The 21,567-nt window shown below is 50.9% G+C and overlaps 1 protein-coding gene across 1 annotated transcript in view; it reads left to right on the forward strand.

Annotated features, from left to right (window-relative positions):
* LOC120023033 (tau-tubulin kinase 2-like) overlaps nucleotides 1-21,567 on the forward strand; it is a 52,100-nt gene that overhangs the window by 9,567 nt on the left and 20,966 nt on the right. Inside the window, exons 3-9 of the mRNA XM_038966983.1 lie at nucleotides 9,925-9,998; nucleotides 10,134-10,274; nucleotides 11,012-11,116; nucleotides 14,803-14,961; nucleotides 19,941-20,066; nucleotides 20,369-20,526; nucleotides 20,847-21,057. Of these exons, the coding sequence (XP_038822911.1) occupies nucleotides 9,925-9,998; nucleotides 10,134-10,274; nucleotides 11,012-11,116; nucleotides 14,803-14,961; nucleotides 19,941-20,066; nucleotides 20,369-20,526; nucleotides 20,847-21,057 (974 nt within the window). The remainder of the gene's footprint in view (nucleotides 1-9,924; nucleotides 9,999-10,133; nucleotides 10,275-11,011; nucleotides 11,117-14,802; nucleotides 14,962-19,940; nucleotides 20,067-20,368; nucleotides 20,527-20,846; nucleotides 21,058-21,567) is intronic.

Below are 21,567 nucleotides of genomic sequence, written 5' to 3' on the forward strand. Positions count from 1 at the left end.
CTAATCGCAACCATCAACCACCTGCCCTAATCGCAACCATCAACCACCTGCCCTAATCTCAACCATCAACCACCTGCCCTAATCGCAACCATCAACCACCTGCCCTAATCGCAACCATCAACCACCTGCCCTAATCTCAACCATCAACCACCTGCCCTAATCGCAACCATCAACCACCTGCCCTAATTGCAACCATCAACCACCTGCCGTAAACTCAACCATCAACCACCTGCCCTAATCGCAACCATCAACCACCTGCCCTAATCGCAACCATCAACCACCTGCCCTAAACTCAACCATCAACCATCTGCCCTAAACTCAATCACCTGCCCTAAACTCAACCATCTGCCCTAAACTCAACTCAACCACAACCCTCCTACCATGAACCAAACCACAACCCTCCTACCCTAAACTAAACCACAACCCCCTGCCCTAAACTCAACCACAACCCTCCTACCCTACCCTAAACTCAACCACAACCCCCTGCCCTAAACTCAACCACAACCCTCCTACCCTAAACTCAACCACAACCCTCCTACCCTAAACTCAACCACAACCCTCCTACCCTAAACTCAACCACAACCCTCCTACCATAAACCAACCACAACCCTCCTACCCTAAACTCAACCACAACCCTCCTACCCTAAACTAAACCACAACCCCCTGCCCTAAACTCAACCACAACCCTCCTACCCTAAACTCAACCACAACCCTCCTACTCTAAACTCAACCACAACCCTCCTACCCTAAACTCAACCACAACCCATCTACCCTAAACTCAACCACAACCCATCTACCCTAAACTCAACCACAACCCCCTGCCCTAAACTCAACCAACCCCCTGCCCTAAACTCAACCAACCCCCTGCCCTAAACTCAACCAACCCCCTGCCCTAAACTCAACCAACCCCCTGCCCTAAACTCAACCAACCCCCTGCCCTAAACTAAACCACAACCCCCTGCCCTAAACTCAACCAACCCCCTGCCCTAAACTCAACCACAACCCCCTGCCCTAAACTAAACCACAACCCCCTGCCCTAAACTAAACCACAACCCCCTGCCCTAAACTAAACCACAACCCCCTGCCCTAAACTCAACCAACCCCCTGCCCTAAACTAAACCAACCCCCTGCCCTAAACTCAACCAACCCCCTGCCCTAAACTAAACCACAACCCCCTGCCCTAAACTAAACCACAACCCCCTGCCCTAAACTAAACCACAACCCCCTGCCCTAAACTCAACCAACCCCCTGCCCTAAACTAAACCAACCCCCTGCCCTAAACTCAACCAACCCCCTGCCCTAAACTAAACCACAACCCCCTGCCCTAAACTAAACCACAACCCCCTGCCCTAAACTAAACCACAACCCCCTGCCCTAAACTAAACCACAACCCCCTGCCCTAAACTCAACCACAACCCCCTGCCCTAAACTCAACCAACCCCCTGCCCTAAACTAAACCACAACCCCCTGCCCTAAACTAAACCACAACCCCCTGCCCTAAACTAAACCACAACCCCCTGCCCTAAACTCAACCAACCCCCTGCCCTAAACTAAACCACAACCCCCTGCCCTAAACTAAACCACAACCCCCTGCCCTAAACTAAACCACAACCCATCTACCCTACCCTAAACTCAACCACAACCACCTGCCCTAAACTCAACCAACACCCTGCCCAAAACTAGACCACAACCCCCTACCCTAAACTAAACCACAACCCCCTGCCCTAAACTAAACCACAACCCCCTGCCCTAAACTAAACCACAACCCCCTGCCCTAAACTAAACCACAACCCCCTGCCCTAAACTAAACCACAACCCCCTGCCCTAAACTAAACCACAACCCATCTACCCTACCCTAAACTCAACCACAACCCCCTGCCCTAAACTCAACCAACACCCTGCCCAAAACTAGACCACAACCCCCTGCCCTAAACTCAACCAACCCCCTGCCCTAAACTAAACCACAACCCCCTGCCCTAAACTAAACCACAACCCCCTGCCCTAAACTAAACCACAACCCATCTACCCTACCCTAAACTCAACCACAACCCCCTGCCCTAAACTCAACCAACACCCTGCCCAAAACTAGACCACAACCCCCTGCCCTAAACTCAACCAACCCCCTGCCCTAAACTAAACCACAACCCCCTGCCCTAAACTAAACCACAACCCCCTGCCCTAAACTCAACCAACCCCCTGCCCTAAACTCAACCACAACCCCCTGCCCTAAACTCAACCAACCCCCTGCCCTAAACTAAACCACAACCCCCTGCCCTAAACTAAACCACAACCCCCTGCCCTAAACTAAACCACAACCCCCTGCCCTAAACTAAACCACAACCCCCTGCCCTAAACTCAACCAACCCCCTGCCCTAAACTCAACCAACCCCCTGCCCTAAACTAAACCACAACCCCCTGCCCTAAACTAAACCACAACCCCCTGCCCTAAACTCAACCAACCCCCTGCCCTAAACTCAACCACAACCCCCTGCCCTAAACTAAACCACAACCCCCTACCCTAAACTCAACCACAACCCCCTGCCCTAAACTCAACCAACACCCTGCCCAAAACTAGACCACAACCCCCTGCCCTAAACTCAACCAACCCCCTGCCCTAAACTAAACCACAACCCCCTACCCTAAACTAAACCACAACCCCCTGCCCTAAACTCAACCAACCCCCTGTCCTAAACTAAACCACAACCCCCTGCCTTAAACTCAACCAACCCCCTGCCCTAAACTAAACCACAACCCCCTGCCCTAAACTAAACCACAACCCCCTGCCCTAAACTAAACCACAACCCCCTGCCCTAAACTAAACCACAACCCCCTGCCCTAAACTAAACCACAACCCCCCGCCCTAAACTAAACCACAACCCCCTACCCTAAACTCAACCAACCCCCTGCCCTAAACTCAACCAACCCCCTGCCCTAAACTAAACCACAATCCCCTACCCTAAACCACAACCCCCTGCCCTAAACTAAACCACAACCCCCTGCCCTAAACTCAACCAACACCCTGCCCTAAACTGACCAGTAGTCATTTCAAAGTACACATTCAACGTAATTTAATCTCAAGAGATGGAATTTATATTGTTGTATATTTTCTTAAAGGTTGACGGTCTACTACTCGATAAGGCAAAGGGATATGCTGACTCTGAAGGGTAATGTAGAGAAAGAAATCAAGGACGTTTTGGGTGGGGCTATGTCGGGGTAGAGGGCAGAGTGGGACTATGTCGGGGTAGAGAGCAGAGTGGGACTATGTCGGGGTAGAGAGCAGAGTGGGACTATGTCGGGGTAGAGAGCAGAGTGGGACTATGTCGGGGTAGAGGGCAGAGTGGGACTATGTCGGGGTAGAGGGCAGAGTGGGGCTATGTCGGGGTAGAGGGCAGAGTGGGGCTATGTCGGGATAGAGGGCAGAGTGGGGCTATGTCGGGATAGAGGGCAGAGTGGGGCTATGTCGGGGTAGAGGGCAGAGTGGGGCTATGTCGGAGTAGAGAGCAGAGTGGGGCTATGTCGGAGTAGAGAGCAGAGTGGGGCTATGTCGGGGTAGAGAGCAGAGTGGGGGTAGAGGGCAGAGTGGGGCTATGTCGGGGTAGAGGGCAGAGTGGGGCTATATCAGGATAGAGGGCAGAGTGGGGCTATGTCGGAGTAGAGAGCAGAGTGGGGCTATGTCGGGGTAGAGAGCAGAGTGGGGCTATGTCGGGGTAGAGAGCAGAGTGGGGGTAGAGGGCAGAGTGGGGCTATGTCGGGGTAGAGGGCAGAGTGGGACTATGTCGGGATAGAGGGCAGAGTGGGGCTATGTCGGGGTAGAGAGCAGAGTGGGGGTAGAGGGCAGAGTGGGGCTATGTCGGGGTAGAGGGCAGAGTGGGGCTATGTCGGGATAGAGGGCAGAGTGGGGCTATGTCGGGGTAGAGAGCAGAGTGGGGGTAGAGGGCAGAGTGGGGCTATGTCGGGGTAGAGGGCAGAGTGGGGCTATGTCGGGGTAGAGGGCAGAGTGGGGCTATGTCGGGGTAGAGAGCAGAGGGGCTATGTCGGGGTAGAGAGCAGAGTGGGGCTATGTCGGGGTAGAGGGCAGAGTGGGACTATGTCGGGGTAGAGAGCAGAGTGGGACTATGTCGGGGTAGAGAGCAGAGTGGGGGTAGAGGGCAGAGTGGGGCTATGTCGGGGTAGAGAGCAGAGTGGGGCTATGTCGGGGTAGAGAGCAGAGTGGGGCTATGTCGGGGTAGAGGGCAGAGTGGGACTATGTCGGGGTAGAGAGCAGAGTGGGACTATGTTGGGGTAGAGAGCAGAGTGGGACTATGTCGGGGTAGAGAGCAGAGTGGGGGTAGAGGGCAGAGTGGGACTATGTCGGGGTAGAGGGCAGAGTGGGACTATGTCGGGGTAGAGAGCAGAGTGGGGGTAGAGGGCAGAGTGGGACTATGTCGGGGTAGAGGGCAGAGTGGGGCTATGTCGGGGTAGAGAGCAGAGTGGGGGTAGAGGGCAGAGTGGGACTATGTCGGGGTAGAGAGCAGAGTGGGACTATGTCGGGGTAGAGAGCAGAGTGGGGGTAGAGGGCAGAGTGGGACTATGTCGGGGTAGAGGGCAGAGTGAGACTATGTCGGGGTAGAGGGCAGAGTGGGGCTATGTCGGGGTAGAGAGCAGAGTGGGACTATGTCGGGGTAGAGAGCAGAGTGGGGGTATGTCGGGGTAGAGGGCAGAGTGGGACTATGTCGGGGTAGAGAGCAGAGTGGGACTATGTCGGGGTAGAGAGCAGAGTGTGGGTAGAGGGCAGAGTGGGGCTATGTCGGGGTAGAGAGCAGAGTGGGACTATGTCGGGGTAGAGGGCAGAGTGGGGCTATGTCGGGGTAGAGGGCAGAGTGGGACTATGTCGGGGTAGAGGGCAGAGTGGGACTATGTCGGGGTAGAGGGCAGAGTGGGGCTATGTCGGGGTAGAGGGCAGAGTGGGACTATGTCGGGGTAGAGAGCAGAGTGGGACTATGTCGGGGTAGAGAGCAGAGTGGGGGTAGAGGGCAGAGTGGGGCTATGTCGGGGTAGAGAGCAGAGTGGGACTATGTCGGGGTAGAGGGCAGAGTGGGGCTATGTCGGGGTAGAGGGCAGAGTGGGACTATGTCGGGGTAGAGGGCAGAGTGGGACTATGTCGGGGTAGAGGGCAGAGTGGGACTATGTCGGGGTAGAGAGCAGAGTGGGGCTATGTCGGGGTAGAGAGCAGAGTGGGGCTATGTCGGGGTAGAGGGCAGAGTGGGGCTATGTCGGGGTAGAGAGCAGAGTGGGGGTAGAGGGCAGATTGGGGCTATGTCGGGGTAGAGAGCAGAGTGGGGGTAGAGGGCAGAGTGGGGCTATGTCGGGGTAGAGCGCAGAGTGGGGCTATGTCGGGGTAGAGAGCAGAGTGGGGGTAGAGGGCAGAGTGGGGCTATGTCGGGGTAGAGCGCAGAGTGGGGCTATGTCGGGGTAGAGGGCAGAGTGGGGCTATGTCGGGGTAGAGAGCAGAGTGGGGGTAGAGGGCAGAGTGGGGCTATGTCGGGGTAGAAAGCAGAGTGGGGGTAGAGAGCAGAGTGGGACTATGTCGGGGTAGAGCGCAGAGTGAGGCTATGTCGGGGTAGAGCGCAGAGTGGGGCTATGTCGGGGTAGAGGGCAGAGTGGGGCTATGTCGGGGTAGAGAGCAGAGTGGGGGTAGAGGGCAGAGTGGGACTATGTCGGGGTAGAGGGCAGAGTGGGACTATGTCGGGGTAGAGGGCAGAGTGGGGCTATGTCGGGGTAGAGAGCAGAGTGGGGCTATGTCGGGGTAGAGAGCAGAGTGAGGCTATGTCGGGGTAGAGAGCAGAGTGGGGCTATGTCGGGGTAGAGCGCAGAGTGGGACTATGTCGGGGTAGAGCGCAGAGTGAGGCTATGTCGGGGTAGAGAGCAGAGTGGGGCTATGTCGGGGTAGAGAGCAGAGTGGGGCCAAGTCGGGGTAGAGAGCAGAGTGGGGCTATGTCGGGGTAGAGGGCAGAGTGGGGCTATGTCGGGGTAGAGAGCAGAGTGGGGGTAGAGGGCAGAGTGGGACTATGTCGTGGTAGAGGGCAGAGTGGGACTATGTCGGGGTAGAGGGCAGAGTGGGGCTATGTCGGGGTAGAGAGCAGAGTGGGGCTATGTCGGGGTAGAGAGCAGAGTGGGACTATGTCGGGGTAGAGAGCAGAGTGGGGGTAGAGGGCAGAGTGGGGCTATGTCGGGGTAGAGAGCAGAGTGGGACTATGTCGGGGTAGAGGGCAGAGTGGGGCTATGTCGGGGTAGAGGGCAGAGTGGGACTATGTCGGGGTAGAGGGCAGAGTGGGACTATGTCGGGGTAGAGGGCAGAGTGGGGCTATGTCGGGGTAGAGGGCAGAGTGGGACTATGTCGGGGTAGAGAGCAGAGTGGGACTATGTCGGGGTAGAGAGCAGAGTGGGGGTAGAGGGCAGAGTGGGGCTATGTCGGGGTAGAGAGCAGAGTGGGACTATGTCGGGGTAGAGGGCAGAGTGGGGCTATGTCGGGGTAGAGGGCAGAGTGGGACTATGTCGGGGTAGAGGGCAGAGTGGGACTATGTCGGGGTAGAGGGCAGAGTGGGACTATGTCGGGGTAGAGAGCAGAGTGGGGCTATGTCGGGGTAGAGAGCAGAGTGGGGGTAGAGGGCAGAGTGGGACTATGTCGGGGTAGAGGGCAGAGTGGGACTATGTCGGGGTAGAGGGCAGAGTGGGGCTATGTCGGGGTAGAGAGCAGAGTGGGGCTATGTCAGGGTAGAGAGCAGAGTGAGGCTATGTCGGGGTAGAGAGCAGAGTGGGGCTATGTCGGGGTAGAGAGCAGAGTGAGGCTATGTCGGGGTAGAGAGCAGAGTGGGGCTATGTCGGGGTAGAGAGTAGAGTGGGGCTATGTCGGGGTAGAGGGCAGAGTGGGGCTATGTCGGGGTAGAGAGCAGAGTGGGACTATGTCGGGGTAGAGGGCAGAGTGGGACTATGTCGGGGTAGAGGGCAGAGTGGGGCTATGTCGGGGTAGAGAGCAGAGTGGGGGTAGAGGGCAGAGTGGGGCTATGTCGGGGTAGAGAGCAGAGTGGGGGTAGAGGGCAGAGTGGGGCTATGTCGGGGTAGAGGGCAGAGTGGGGCTATGTCGGGGTAGAGGGCAGAGTGGGGCTATGTCGGGGTAGAGAGCAGAGTGGGGGTAGAGGGCAGAGTGGGACTATGTCGGGGTAGAGGGCAGAGTGGGACTATGTCGGGGTAAAGGGCAGAGTGGGGCTATGTCGGGGTAGAGAGCAGAGTGGGGCTATGTCGGGGTAGAGAGCAGAGTGAGGCTATGTCGGGGTAGAGAGCAGAGTGGGGCTATGTCGGGGTAGAGAGCAGAGTGGGACTATGTCGGGGTAGAGAGCAGAGTGGGGCTATGTCGGGGTAGAGAGCAGAGTGGGACTATGTCGGGGTAGAGGGCAGAGTGGGACTATGTCGGGGTAGAGGGCAGAGTGGGGCTATGTCGGGGTAGAGAGCAGAGTGGGGGTAGAGGGCAGAGTGGGGCTATGTCGGGGTAGAGAGCAGAGTGGGGGTAGAGGGCAGAGTGGGGCTATGTCGGGGTAGAGGGCAGAGTGGGGCTATGTCGGGGTAGAGGGCAGAGTGGGGCTATGTCGGGGTAGAGAGCAGAGTGGGAGTAGAGGGCAGAGTGGGACTATGTCGGGGTAGAGGGCAGAGTGGGACTATGTCGGGGTAGAGGGCAGAGTGGGGCTATGTCGGGGTAGAGAGCAGAGTGAGGCTATGTCGGGATATAGGGCAGAGGCGTAATTACTAGGTTGTTAGGCGGAAATAAATGTTTTGACTTTGATACCTGCAATACTTCCTCCCGTCCCCCAACATGTCTCCTGTCCCCCAACATGTCTCCTCCCATCCTCCCAACCCCCAACTTCCCCAACATGTCTCCTCCCATCCCCCAACATGTCTCCTCCCATCCCCCAACATGTCTCCTCCCATCCCCCAACTTCCCCAACATGTCTCCTCCCATCCCCCAGCATGTCTCCTCCCGTCCCCCAACATCTCTCCTCCCATCCCCCAACATGTCTCCTCCCATCCCCCAACATGTCTCCTCCCATCTCCTCTCATCCCCCAACATGTCTCCTCCCATCTCCCAACATGTGTCCTCCCATCCCCCAACATGTCTCCTCCTAATCCCCCAACATGTCTCCTCCTAATCCCCCAACATGTCTCCTCCCATCTCCCAACATGTCTCCTCCCATCCCCCAACATGTCTCCTCCTAATCCCCCAACATGTCTCCTCCTAATCCCCCAACATGTCTCCTCCCATCCCCCAACATGTCTCCTCCCATCCCCCAACATGTCTCCTCCCGTCCCCCAACATGTCTCCTGTCCCCAAACATGTCTCCTCCCATCCCCTAAAATGTCTCTTCCCATCCCCCCATCCCCCAACATGTCTCCTCCCATCCCCCAACATGTCTCCTCCCATCCCCCAACATGTCTCCTCCCATCCCCCAATATGTCTCCTCCCATCCCCCAACATGTCTCCTCCCATCCCCCAACATGTCTCCTCCCATCCCCCAACATGTCTCCTCCCATCCCCCAACATGTCTCCTCCCGTCCCCCAACATGTCTCCTCCCGTCCCCCAACATGTCTCCTCCCATCCCCCAACATGTCTCCTCCCGTCCCCCAACATGTCTCCTCCCATCCCCCAACATGTCTCCTCCCGTCCCCCAACATGTCTCCTCCCATCCCCCAACATGTCTCCTCCCATCCCCCAACATGTCTCCTCCCATCCCCCAACATGTCTCCTCCCATCCCCCAACATGTCTCCTCCCATCCCCCAACATGTCTCCTCCCGTCCCCCAACATGTCTCCTCCCGTCCCCCAACATGTCTCCTCCCATCCCCCAACATGTCTCCTCCCGTCCCCCAACATGCCTCCTCCCGTCCCCCAACATGTCTCCTCCCATCCCCCAACATGTCTCCTCCCATCCCCCAACATGTCTCCTCCCATCCCCCAACATGTCTCCTCCTAATCCCCCAACATGTCTCCTCTACTCTATTTTTCTCATCAAACGTTGACTGAAAGGCTTAAAGGCCCAGTGCAGTCAAAAACACAATTCCTGTGTTTTATATATATTTTCACACGATGAGGTTGGAATAACTCTGTGATATTGTGAAAATGAGGATAATGCTCTTTTGGTATAAGAGCTGTTTGAAAAGATTGCCTGTAATTTCAGCCTTTTTTGGTGGGATGGAGTTTTGGACTGACTGGTGCCCTCAGTTAATTAATAGACCAATATGAAAGAGTTCCAAGTTCCTCTGCCAATAACAGATAGTTTTCAGTTTTTCCCTTCCACTGAGACCACTTCTAAACAGTCCTTGCAAAATTCTTGCTTGAGAAATGTATCTTTGCTAAGAAGCTATTTTAGTTTATTTTTGGCCATTTTAATTGAAAACATTCACAGTAAAGTAATTAATTGTTACCCAGAAATGATTTGATTTTGAGATAAAAACGGCTGCATTGGACCTTTAAGATAAGCTTTTCTTAGGGGTGAAGAAAACATGTATGCTAGGCCTAGCCCCACTCACGCTTTTCAAGCATTTGCATGCCGTCAATTATGATGATGCTGGGAAGGGGACGAGAAAGAGTGAAGATGAGGTTGAAAATGGAGTGAGAGAATGAGTGTATGGGAGAGTAAAGTGGGGTAGCTCCCTGGTCTGTGCTGCTGTGTGTGTAGAAGGGCTCTGGGGTGTGGCTGCTGGCTGGAGTCTGGCTCTGAAGCAGCGTTCCCTGAGACATGCACACACACTCTCACACACGACCACACTCACAGACCATAAAGCAGTAGGATCAGAGGCAGGCTTGGCTGGCCTGGATGGGGTAGGACACTGGAGCACAGTGGAATGTGATTATACTATGTCATAAAGGATGCTATGTTCTATTGTATCGTCCAGGTAAAGAACACGTGTGTCGCTTTGTTGGATGTGGCCGCAATGACCGCTTCAACTATGTGGTGATGGAGCTTCAGGTAAGGATGAGCCTCTTCATCACCTTGTGTGTTTAAACGTCTCTAATTCTCTATAGCGATGTCAGTGAGCTGATGTGACTAAGTGTGAAGTGTGTGGAGTGATTCTGTAGGCTACGTGGGTGGTGTGTTTTTCAGGGGCGTAACCTGGCAGAGCTGAGGCGCAGTATGACGCGGGGCACGTTTACAGTCAGCACCACCCTGAGACTGGGACGACAGACACTAGAAGCTATAGAGAGCATCCACTCTGTTGGCTTCCTGCACAGAGACATCAAACCGGTGAGACAGGCAGGGAGTGTGTGTGTGTGAGGGTGGAGTGTGTGTGTGAGGGTGGAGTGTGTGTGTGAGGGTGGAGTGTGTGTGTGTGAGGGTGGAGTGTGTGTGAGGGGGGAGTGTGTGTGTGAGGGGGGAGTGTGTGTGTGAGGGGGGAGTGTGTGTGTGAGGGTGGAGTGTGTGTGTGTGAGGGTGGAGTGTGTGAGGGTGCAGTGTGTGTGTGTGAGGGTGGAGAGTGTGTGTGTGTGTGTGTGTGTGTGTGTGTGTGTGTGTAAGGGTGGAGAGTATGTGTATGTGAGGGTGCAGTGTGTGTGTGTGTGTGTGTGTGTGTGTGTGTGTGTGTGTGTGAGTGTGTGTGTGTGTGTGTGTGTGTGTGTGTGTGTGTGTGAGGGTGGAATGTGTGTGTGTGTGTGTGAGGGTGGAGTGTGTGTGTGTGTGTGTGTGTGTGTGTGTGTGTGTGTGTGTGTGTGTGTGTGTGTGTGTGTGTGTGTGTGTGTGTGTGTGGAGTGTGTGTGTGTGTGTGTGTGTGAGGGTGGGGTGTGTGTGTGTGTGTGAGGGTGGAGAGTGTGTGTGTGTGTATGCTTAGGGACTATCTTTTTGGAATGAAGAGATCATCATAAGTAATTTGACATTTTCTTTCTGTGAAAGTGACAAGAATCAGACTATGATAGTTGCTATTAAAATCCTTCCTCTCTTTTTCTTTATCTCTATCTCTCTTCTTCTTCACCTTCTCTCTCTCCTAGTCCAACTTTGCCATGGGCCGGTTCCCCAGTACCTGTAGGACCTGCTACATGCTGGACTTTGGCCTGGCACGCCAGTTCACTAACTCCTGCCAAGAGGTCCGACCGGTAAGTGTCTGTCCACATGTGTGGTTAGACACTGTGTTCCGGTTTCCCGGACACATATTAAGCTTAGTCCTAGACTAAAAAGCTTGCTTAATGGTGAATCTAAATTGAAATAGCTTTTTTAGTCTGGGAATAGGCTTCAAACAGACTGGTCATGTCTGTTTGTGTGCTATTGTCGTGTAAGGTTCTACCATGTTAGTCGTACAGCAACATGATGTGAAGTCTCTCTCTCTCTCCCAGCCTCGCCCAGTAGCAGCTTTCTACCATGTTAGTCGTACAGCAGCATGATGTGAAGTCTCTCTCTCTCCCCCAGCCTCGCCCAGTAGCAGGGTTCTACCATGTTAGTCATACAGCAACATGATGTGAAGTCTCTCTCTCTCCCCCAGCCTCGCCCAGTAGCAGGGTTCTACCATGTTAGTCGTACAGCAACATGATGTGAAGTCTCTCTCTCCCCCCCAGCCTCGCCCAGTAGCAGGGTTCTACCATGTTAGTCGTACAGCAGCATGATGTGAAGTCTCTCTCTCTCTCCCCCAGCCTCTCCCAGTAGCAGGGTTCTACCATGTTAGTCGTACAGCAACATGATGTGAAGTCTCTCTCTCTCCCCCAGCCTCTCCCAGTAGCAGCGTTCTACCATGTTAGTCGTACAGCAACATGATGTGAAGTCTCTCTCTCTCCCCCAGCCTCTCCCAGTAGCAGGGTTCTACCATGTTAGTCGTACAGCAACATGATGTGAAGTCTCTCTCTCTCCCCCAGCCTCGCCCAGTAGCAGAGTTCTACCATGTTAGTCGTACAGCAACATGATGTGAAGTCTCTCTCTCTCCCCCAGCCTCTCCCAGTAGCAGGGTTCTACCATGTTAGTCGTACAGCAACATGATGTGAAGTCTCTCTCTCTCCCCCAGCCTCGCCCAGTAGCAGAGTTCTACCATGTTAGTCGTACAGCAGCATGATGTGAAGTCTCTCTCTCTCTCCCCCAGCCTCTTCCAGTAGCAGCGTTCTACCATGTTAGTCGTACAGCAACATGATGTGAAGTCTCTCTCTCTCCCCCAGCCTCGCCCAGTAGCAGGGTTCTACCATGTTAGTCGTACAGCAACATGATGTGAAGTCTCTCTCTCTCCCCCAGCCTCGCCCAGTAGCAGGGTTCTACCATGTTAGTCGTACAGCAACATGATGTGAAGTCTCTCTCTCCCCCCCAGCCTCGCCCAGTAGCAGGGTTCTACCATGTTAGTCGTACAGCAGCATGATGTGAAGTCTCTCTCTCTCTTCCCCAGCCTCGCCCAGTAGCAGAGTTCTACCATGTTAGTCGTACAGCAGCATGATGTGAAGTCTCTCTCTCTCTCCCCCAGCCTCTCCCAGTAGCAGCGTTCTACCATGTTAGTCGTACAGCAGCATGATGTGAAGTCTCTCTCTCTCTCCCCCAGCCTCTCCCAGTAGCAGCGTTCTACCATGTTAGTCGTACAGCAACATGATGTGAAGTCTCTCTCTCTCCCCCAGCCTCTCCCAGTAGCAGGGTTCTACCATGTTAGTCGTACAGCAACATGATGTGAAGTCTCTCTCTCTCCCCCAGCCTCGCCCAGTAGCAGGGTTCTACCATGTTAGTCGTACAGCAGCATGATGTGAAGTCTCTCTCTCCCCCCCAGCCTCGCCCAGTAGCAGGGTTCTACCATGTTAGTCGTACAGCAGCATGATGTGAAGTCTCTCTCTCTCCCCCAGCCTCGCCCAGTAGCAGGGTTCTACCATGTTAGTCGTACAGCAACATGATGTGAAGTCTCTCTCTCCCCCCCAGCCTCGCCCAGTAGCAGGGTTCTACCATGTTAGTCGTACAGCAGCATGATGTGAAGTCTCTCTCTCTCTCCCCCAGCCTCTTCCAGTAGCAGCGTTCTACCATGTTAGTCGTACAGCAACATGATGTGAAGTCTCTCTCTCTCCCCCAGCCTCTCCCAGTAGCAGGGTTCTACCATGTTAGTCGTACAGCAACATGATGTGAAGTCTCTCTCTCTCCCCCAGCCTCGCCCAGTAGCAGGGTTCTACCATGTTAGTCGTACAGCAGCATGATGTGAAGTCTCTCTCTCTCTCCCCCAGCCTCTCCCAGTAGCAGCGTTCTACCATGTTAGTCGTACAGCAACATGATGTGAAGTCTCTCTCTCTCCCCCAGCCTCGGCCAGTAGCAGCGTTCTACCATGTTAGTCGTACAGCAGCATGATGTGAAGTCTCTCTCTCTCCCCCAGCCTCTCCCAGTAGCAGCGTTCTACCATGTTAGTCGTACAGCAGCATGATGTGAAGTCTCTCTCTCTTCCCCAGCCTCGCCCAGTAGCAGAGTTCTACCATGTTAGTCGTACAGCAGCATGATGTGAAGTCTCTCTCTCTCTCCCCCAGCCTCGCCCAGTAGCAGGGTTCTACCATGTTAGTCGTACAGCAGCATGATGTGAAGTCTCTCTCTCTCCCCCAGCCTCTCCCAGTAGCAGCGTTCTACCATGTTAGTCGTACAGCAGCATGATGTGAAGTCTCTCTCTCTCCCCCAGCCTCACCCAGTAGCAGGGTTCTACCATGTTAGTCGTACAGCAGCATGATGTGAAGTCTCTCTCTCTCCCCCAGCCTCTCCCAGTAGCAGAGTTCTACCATGTTAGTCGTACAGCAACATGATGTGAAGTCTCTCTCTCTCCCCCAGCCTCACCCAGTAGCAGGGTTCTACCATGTTAGTCGTACAGCAGCATGATGTGAAGTCTCTCTCTCTCCCCCAGCCTCACCCAGTAGCAGGGTTCTACCATGTTAGTCGTACAGCAGCATGATGTGAAGTCTCTCTCTCTCCCCCAGCCTCGCCCAGTTTCAGAGTTCTACCATGTTAGTCGTACAGCAGCATGATGTGAAGTCTCTCTCTCTCCCCCAGCCTCGCCCAGTAGCAGGGTTCTACCATGTTAGTCGTACAGCAGCATGATGTGAAGTCTCTCTCTCTCCCCCAGCCTCTCCCAGTAGCAGCGTTCTACCATGTTAGTCGTACAGCAGCATGATGTGAAGTCTCTCTCTCTCCCCCAGCCTCGCCCAGTAGCAGCGTTCTACCATGTTAGTCGTACAGCAGCATGATGTGAAGTCTCTCTCTCTCCCCCAGCCTCTCCCAGTAGCAGGGTTCTACCATGTTAGTCGTACAGCAACATGATGTGAAGTCTCTCTCTCTTCCCCAGCCTCTCCCAGTAGCAGCGTTCTACCATGTTAGTCGTACAGCAACATGATGTGAAGTCTCTCTCTCTCCCCCAGCCTCACCCAGTAGCAGGGTTCTACCATGTTAGTCGTACAGCAACATGATGTGAAGTCTCTCTCTCTCCCCCAGCCTCTCCCAGTAGCAGGGTTCTACCATGTTAGTCGTACAGCAACATGATGTGAAGTCTCTCTCTCTCCCCCAGCCTCTCCCAGTAGCAGGGTTCTACCATGTTAGTCGTACAGCAACATGATGTGAAGTCTCTCTCTCTCCCCCAGCCTCGCCCAGTAGCAGAGTTCTACCATGTTAGTCGTACAGCAGCATGATGTGAAGTCTCTCTCTCTCCCCCAGCCTCGCCCAGTAGCAGCTTTCTACCATGTTAGTCGTACAGCAGCATGATGTGAAGTCTCTCTCTCTCTCCCCCAGTCTCGCCCAGTAGCAGGGTTCTACCATGTTAGTCGTACAGCAGCATGATGTGAAGTCTCTCTCTCTCCCTCAGCCTCGCCCAGTAGCAGGGTTCAGAGGCACAGTCCGCTATGCGTCCGTCAACGCACACAAGAACAAGGAGATGGGTCGGCATGACGACCTGTGGTCCCTCTTCTACATGCTGGTGGAGTTCATGGTTGGACAGTTGCCATGGAGAAAGATCAAAGACAAGGTAAGAATCTAGTCTGAACATTCCTTCCTGTACACCAACCAATCAGCAGTCTCAGCTAAACTCGTCAGGATTCATATGTACATGACTCGTAATGGTAACGTTAGTTAGGTAATTGACTCGTAATGGTAACGTTAACTAGGTACATGACTCGTAATGGTAACGTTAGTTAGGTACATGACTCGTAATGGTAACATTAGCTAGGTACATGACTCGTAATGGTAACGTTAGTTAGGTACACGACTTGTAATGGTAACGTTAGTTAGGTACACGACTCATAATGGTAACGTTAGTTAGGTACATGACTCGTAATGGTAACGTTAGTTAGGTACACGACTCATAATGGTAACGTTAGTTAGGTACATGACTCGTAATGGTAACGTTAGCTAGGTACATGACTCGTAATGGTAACATTATCTTTGGCTAACTTGACTTGACTAGAGACTGACAGACTAACTCAATAACATGTCACAGCTCTGACGTCGCTGCATATGAATGTACTCATGCACGAGACTACATAAAAAAAATAGTTATAATGTACACTGAGTATACCAGACATTAGGAACGCCTTCCTAATATTGAGGTGCCCTTAGAATAGCCTCCATTTGTCAAGGGGATGGACTCTACAAGGTGTTGAAAGCGTTCCACAGGGATGCTGGCCCATGTTGACTCCACAGGGATGCTGGCCCATGTTGACTCCACAGGGATGCTGGCCCATGTTGACTCCAATGCTTCCCACAGTTGTGTCAAGTTGGCTGGATGTCTTTTGGGTGCTGGACCATTCTTGATACAGACATGGAAAAACCCAGCAACGTTGCAGTTCTTCACACAAACCGTTGCGCCTGGCACCTACTACCATACCCTGTTCAAAGGCACTTCAATCTTTTGTTACTTAAATCTCAATTGTCTCAAGACTTAAAAATCCTTCTTTAACCTGCCTCCTCCCCTTCATCTACACTGATTGAAGTGGATTTAATAAGTTACATTAATAAGGGATCATAGATTTCACCTGGTCAGTCTATGTCGTGGAAAGAGCAAGTAAACTTCATAATGTTTTGTACGCTAAGTGGATATGCCTTTTAGCAGATGCTTTTATCCAAAGCGACTTACAGTCACGCGTGCATACATTTTATGTAAAGGAGGCCATCAAACCCACAATCCTGCCATTACAAGCGCCATGCTCTACCAACTGAGCCATAGTTCCATAACAACATGTGTGGACCCTCCGCAGGAGCATGTAGGGAAGCTGAAGGACAGCTATGACCACAGGCTCATGCTGAAACACCTCTCTCTCTCTCTATCTCTCCCTCTCTCTCTATCTCTCTATTTCTCCCTCCCTCCCCAGGAGCATGTAGGGAAGCTGAAGGACAGCTATGACCACAGGCTCATGCTGAAACACCTCTCTCTCTCTCTATCTCTCCCTCTCTCTCTATCTCTCTATTTCTCCCTCCCTCCCCAGGAGCATGTAGGGAAGCTGAAGGACAGCTATGACCACAGGCTCATGCTGAAACACCTCTCTCTCTCTCCCTCTCTCTCTATTTCTCCCTCCCTCCCCAGGAGCATGTAGGGAAGCTGAAGGACAGCTATGACCACAGGCTCATGCTGAAACACCTCTCTCTCTCTCCCTCTCTCTCTATTTCTCCCTCCCTCCCCAGGAGCATGTAGGGAAGCTGAAGGACAGCTATGACCACAGGCTCATGCTGAAACGCCTCTCTCTCTCTCTCAATTCAATTCAATTCAATTCAAGGGGCTTTATTGGCATGGGAAACATGTGTTAACATTGCCAAAGCAAGTGAGGTAGATATTATACAAAAGTGAAATAAACAATACAAATTAACAGTAAACATTACACATACAGAAGTTTCAAAACAATAAAGACATTACAAATGTTATATTATATATATACAGTGTTGTAACAATGTACAAATGGTTAAAGCACACAAGTTAAAATAAATAAGCATAAATATGGGTTGTATTTACAATGGTGTTTGTTCTTCACTGGTTGCCCTTTTCTTGTGGCAACAGGTCACAAATCTTGCTGCTGTGATGGCACACTGTGGAATTTCTCCCAGTAGATATGGGAGTTTATCAAAATTGGATTTGTTTTCAAATTCTTTGTGGATCTGTGTAATCTGAGGGAAATATGTCTCTCTAATATGGTCATACATTGGCAGGAGGTTAGGAAGTGCAGCTCAGTTTCCACCTCATTTTGTGGGCAGTGTGCACATAGCCTGTCTTCTCTTGAGAGCCATGTCTGCCTACGGCGGCCTTTCTCAATAGCAAGGCTATGCTCACTGAGTCTGTACATAGTCAAAGCTTTCCTTAAGTTTGGGTCAGTCACAGTGGTCAGGTATTCTGCCACTGTGTACTCTCTGTTTAGGGCCAAATAGCATTCTAGTTTGCTCTGTTTTTTTGTTAATTCTTTCCAATGTGTCAAGTAATTATCTTTTTGTTTTCTCATGATTTGGTTGGGTCTAATTGTGCTGTTGTCCTGGGGCTCTGTGGGGTGTGTTTGTGTTTGTGAACAGAGCCCTAGGACCAGCTTGCTTAGGGGACTCTTCTCCAGGTTAATCTCTCTGTAGGTGATGGCTTTGTTATGGAAGGTTTGGGAATCGCTTCCTTTTAGGTGGTTGTAGAATTTAACGGCTCTTTTCTGGATTTTGATAATTAGTGGGTATCGGCCTAATTCTGCTCTGCATGCATTATTTGGTGTTCTACGTTGTACACGGAGGATATTTTTGCAGAATTCTGCATGCAGAGTCTCAATTTGGTGTTTGTCCCATTTTGTGAAATCTTGGTTGGTGAACGGACCCCAGACCTCACAACCATAAAGGGCAATGGGCTCTATGACTGATTCAAGTATTTTTAGCCAGATCCTAATTGGTATGTTGAAATTTATGTTCCTTTTGATGGCATAGAAGGCCCTTCTTGCCTTGTCTCTCAGATCGTTCACAGCTTTGTGGAAGTTACCTGTGGTGCTGATGTTTAGGCCGAGGTATGTATAGTTTTTTGTGTGCTCTAGGGCAACGGTGTCTAGATGGAATTTGTGGTCCTGGTGACTGGACCTTTTTTGGAACACCATTATTTTGGTCTTACTGAGATTTACTGTCAGGGCCCAGGTCTGACAGAATCTGTGCAGAAGATCTAGGTGCTGCTGTAGGCCCTCCTTGGTTGGTGACAGAAGCACCAGATCATCAGCAAACAGTAGACATTTGACTTCGGATTCTAGTAGGGTGAGACCGGGTGCTGCAGACTGTTCTAGTGCCCGCGCCAATTCGTTGATATATATGTTGAAGAGGGTGGGGCTTAAGCTGCATCCCTGTCTCACCCCACGACCCTGTGTGAAGAAATGTGTGTGTTTTTTGCCAATTTTAACCGCACACTTGTTGTTTGTGTACATGGATTTTATAATGTCGTATGTTTTACCCCCAACACCACTTTCCATCAATTTGTATAGCAGACCCTCATGCCAAATTGAGTCGAAGGCTTTTTTGAAATCAACAAAGCATGAGAAGACTTTGCCTTTGTTTTGGTTTGTTTGGTTGTCAATTAGGGTGTGTAGGGTGAATACATGGTCTGTTGTACGGTAATTTGGTAAAAAGCCAATTTGACATTTGCTCAGTACATTGTTTTCATTGAGGAAATGTACGAGTCTGCTGTTAATGATAATGCAGAGGATTTTCCCAAGGTTACTGTTGACGCATATTCCACGGTAGTTATTGGGGTCAAATTTGTCTCCACTTTTGTGGATTGGGGTGATCAGTCCTTGGTTCCAAATATTGGGGAAGATGCCAGAGCTAAGGACGATGTTAAAGAGTTTTAGTATAGCCAATTGGAATTTGTTGTCTGTATATTTGATCATTTCATTAAGGATACCATCAACACCACAGGCCTTTTTGGGTTGGAGGGTTTTTATTTTGTCCTGTAACTCATTCAAGGTAATTGGAGAATCCAGTGGGTTCTGGTAGTCTTTAATAGTTGATTCTAGGATTTGTATTTGATCATGTATATGTTTTTGCTCTTTATTCTTTGTTATAGAGCCAAAAAGATTGGAGAAGTGGTTTACCCATACATCTCCATTTTGGATAGATAATTCTTCGTGTTGTTGTTTGTTTAGTGTTTTCCAATTTTCCCAGAATTGGTTAGAGTCTATGGAGTCTTCAATTACATTGAGCTGATTTCTGACGTGCTGTTCCTTCTTTTTCCGTAGTGTATTTCTGTATTGTTTTAGTGATTCACCATAGTGAAGGCGTAGACTCAGGTTTTCCGGGTCTCTATGTTTTTGGTTGGACAGGTTTCTCAATTTATTTCTTAGATTTTTGCATTCTTTATCAAACCATTTGTCATTGTTGTTCATTTTCTTCGGTTTTCTATTTGAGATTTGATAGGGAAGCTGAGAGGTCAAATATACTTTTAAGATTTTCTACTGCCAAGTTTACACCTTCACTATTGCAGTGGAACATTTTACCCAGGAAGTTGTCTAAAAGGGATTGAATTTGCTGTTGCCTAATTGTTTTTTGGTAGGTTTCCAAACTGCATTCCTTCCATCTATAGCATTTCTTAATGTTACTCAGTTCCTTTGGCTTTGATGCCTCATGATTGAGTATTGCTCTGTTCAAGTAGACTGTGATTTTGGTCTGATCTGATCTGATTTTGGTCTGGTCTCTCTCTCTCTCTCTCTCTCTCTCTCTCTCTCTCTCTCTCTCTCTCTCTCTCTCTCTCTCTCTCTCTCTCTCTCTCTCTCTCTCTCTCTCTCTCTCTCTCTCTCTCTCTCTCTCTCTCTCTCTCTCTCTCTCTCTCTCTCTCTCTCTCTCTCTCTCTCTCTCTCTCTCTCTCTCTCTCTCTCTCTCTCTCTCGAGCATGTAGGGAAGCTGAAGAACACCTATGACCACAGGCTCATGATGAAACACCTCTCTCTATCTCTCTATCTCTCTATTGCTCTATTTCTCCCTCCATCTCTCTATTTCTCCCTCCCTCCCCAGGAGCATGTAGGGAAGCTGAAGGACAGCTATGACCACAGGCTCATGCTGAAACACTTGCCAGCTGAGTTCACTGTCTTCCTGGATCACATCTCTAACCTGGACTACTTCACCAAACCAGACTATCAGGTAAGATGGCAGATCTCTCTCCCTTTACCTACTCTATGTGTGTATACAGTATCTCTGTGTTTTAGCAGTTAGAACTATGCATTTTGTTACAGTTCCCTGTGTCAATATACAGTAAGTCCCAGGACATGTGTGTATGTAGTGTATGTTTTCAGAACGACTGATTGTCTGCATTATCTTGGGATTGTCTGAATGTCTGAGCCCTCTTTCTGGAGTACTAAGTATCAGCCAGTCAGTCAGTGATGTTGTGCAAGCTGTTCGGTATCTCAGGATATGACATCATGTGACTTTCTGTTGTGTTGTAGCTGCTGTTGTCAGTGTTTGACAACAGTATGAAGACCTACAACGTGGTGGAGAATGACCCGTATGACTGGGAGAGGACTGGGTCTGATGGTACTCTGACCATCAACGCCACAGCCACCACACCACAGCACCACACACGACTTACCCCAGCACACATGGGGTAAGAGACTGGGAACACACACACACACACACACACACACACGTCTATTTCACTATCACACACTTTTAACTTGTTTACCGAATGAATGAATTATTCTACCTGTTGAATGAATGAATGAGTGAATGAATGAATGAATCTACCTGTTGAATGAATGAGTGAATGAATGAATGAGTGAATGAATGAATCTACCTGTTGAATGAATGAGTGAATGAATGAATGAGTGAATGAATGAATCTACCTGTTGAATGAATGGATGGATGAATTGATGAATGGATGGATGACTTAGTGACATCAGAGTAACATTCACTCTATAATTTCAGCATGGCCAATGCATCCCTGATCCCTGGGGACCTGGCGAGGGAGAACACAGACGATGTTCTGCAGGACGAGCAGCTTAGTGACAACGGGGAGAACAACCCTCCTCCAGACCGCCGCCCCGGATCCCCCAGCATGCCCCGGGCCAACCAGGAAGCTGACGTCTGGGAGGAGCTGGACCGTAACCGTAACCGCATCAGGACCGCTGTGTGGAAGGTAGAGAGGAGAATATACACACACACCAGGTTTTCCGTTAGCCGGTAATAGGCTTTTGTACACCCCTCCCCCAAAAGCCAATAAATACATATTACGCCGGCTAATCGCCCCCGGCTAAAATCCCATTGTAAAATAATGCTTTTTAGCCTATTCATTGATGGAAATACTAGTCGATGGAAATACATTTGACCGGTCATGCTTATTGGTCTATAGGAACATTTGCATAATTTAGTGGAATTAAATGGGCAATTGTGTATTTCCGTTTGTCGCTATGTAGCCTATCTTATTTATCACACCTGCACAGTATACAGATACAGAGCCTACATTTGAGTGGAATATCTGTCAGACAGCGCGAGAGCTGCTGCTACAGCTTCTCAAACAGCTCATTCGTTGCTGCTGGAGTGAAACGTACTTTTATAAGACCAATCATTGCGCAACAAATCTACCGTAAATGCAATCACGTGTTAAGAACAGTTTTGATGGCCATGATTAAAAATAGCTAATATTTTC

This window comes from Salvelinus namaycush, chromosome 28, assembly GCF_016432855.1.
Source record: "Salvelinus namaycush isolate Seneca chromosome 28, SaNama_1.0, whole genome shotgun sequence".
Taxonomy (NCBI): Eukaryota; Metazoa; Chordata; class Actinopteri; order Salmoniformes; family Salmonidae; genus Salvelinus; species Salvelinus namaycush.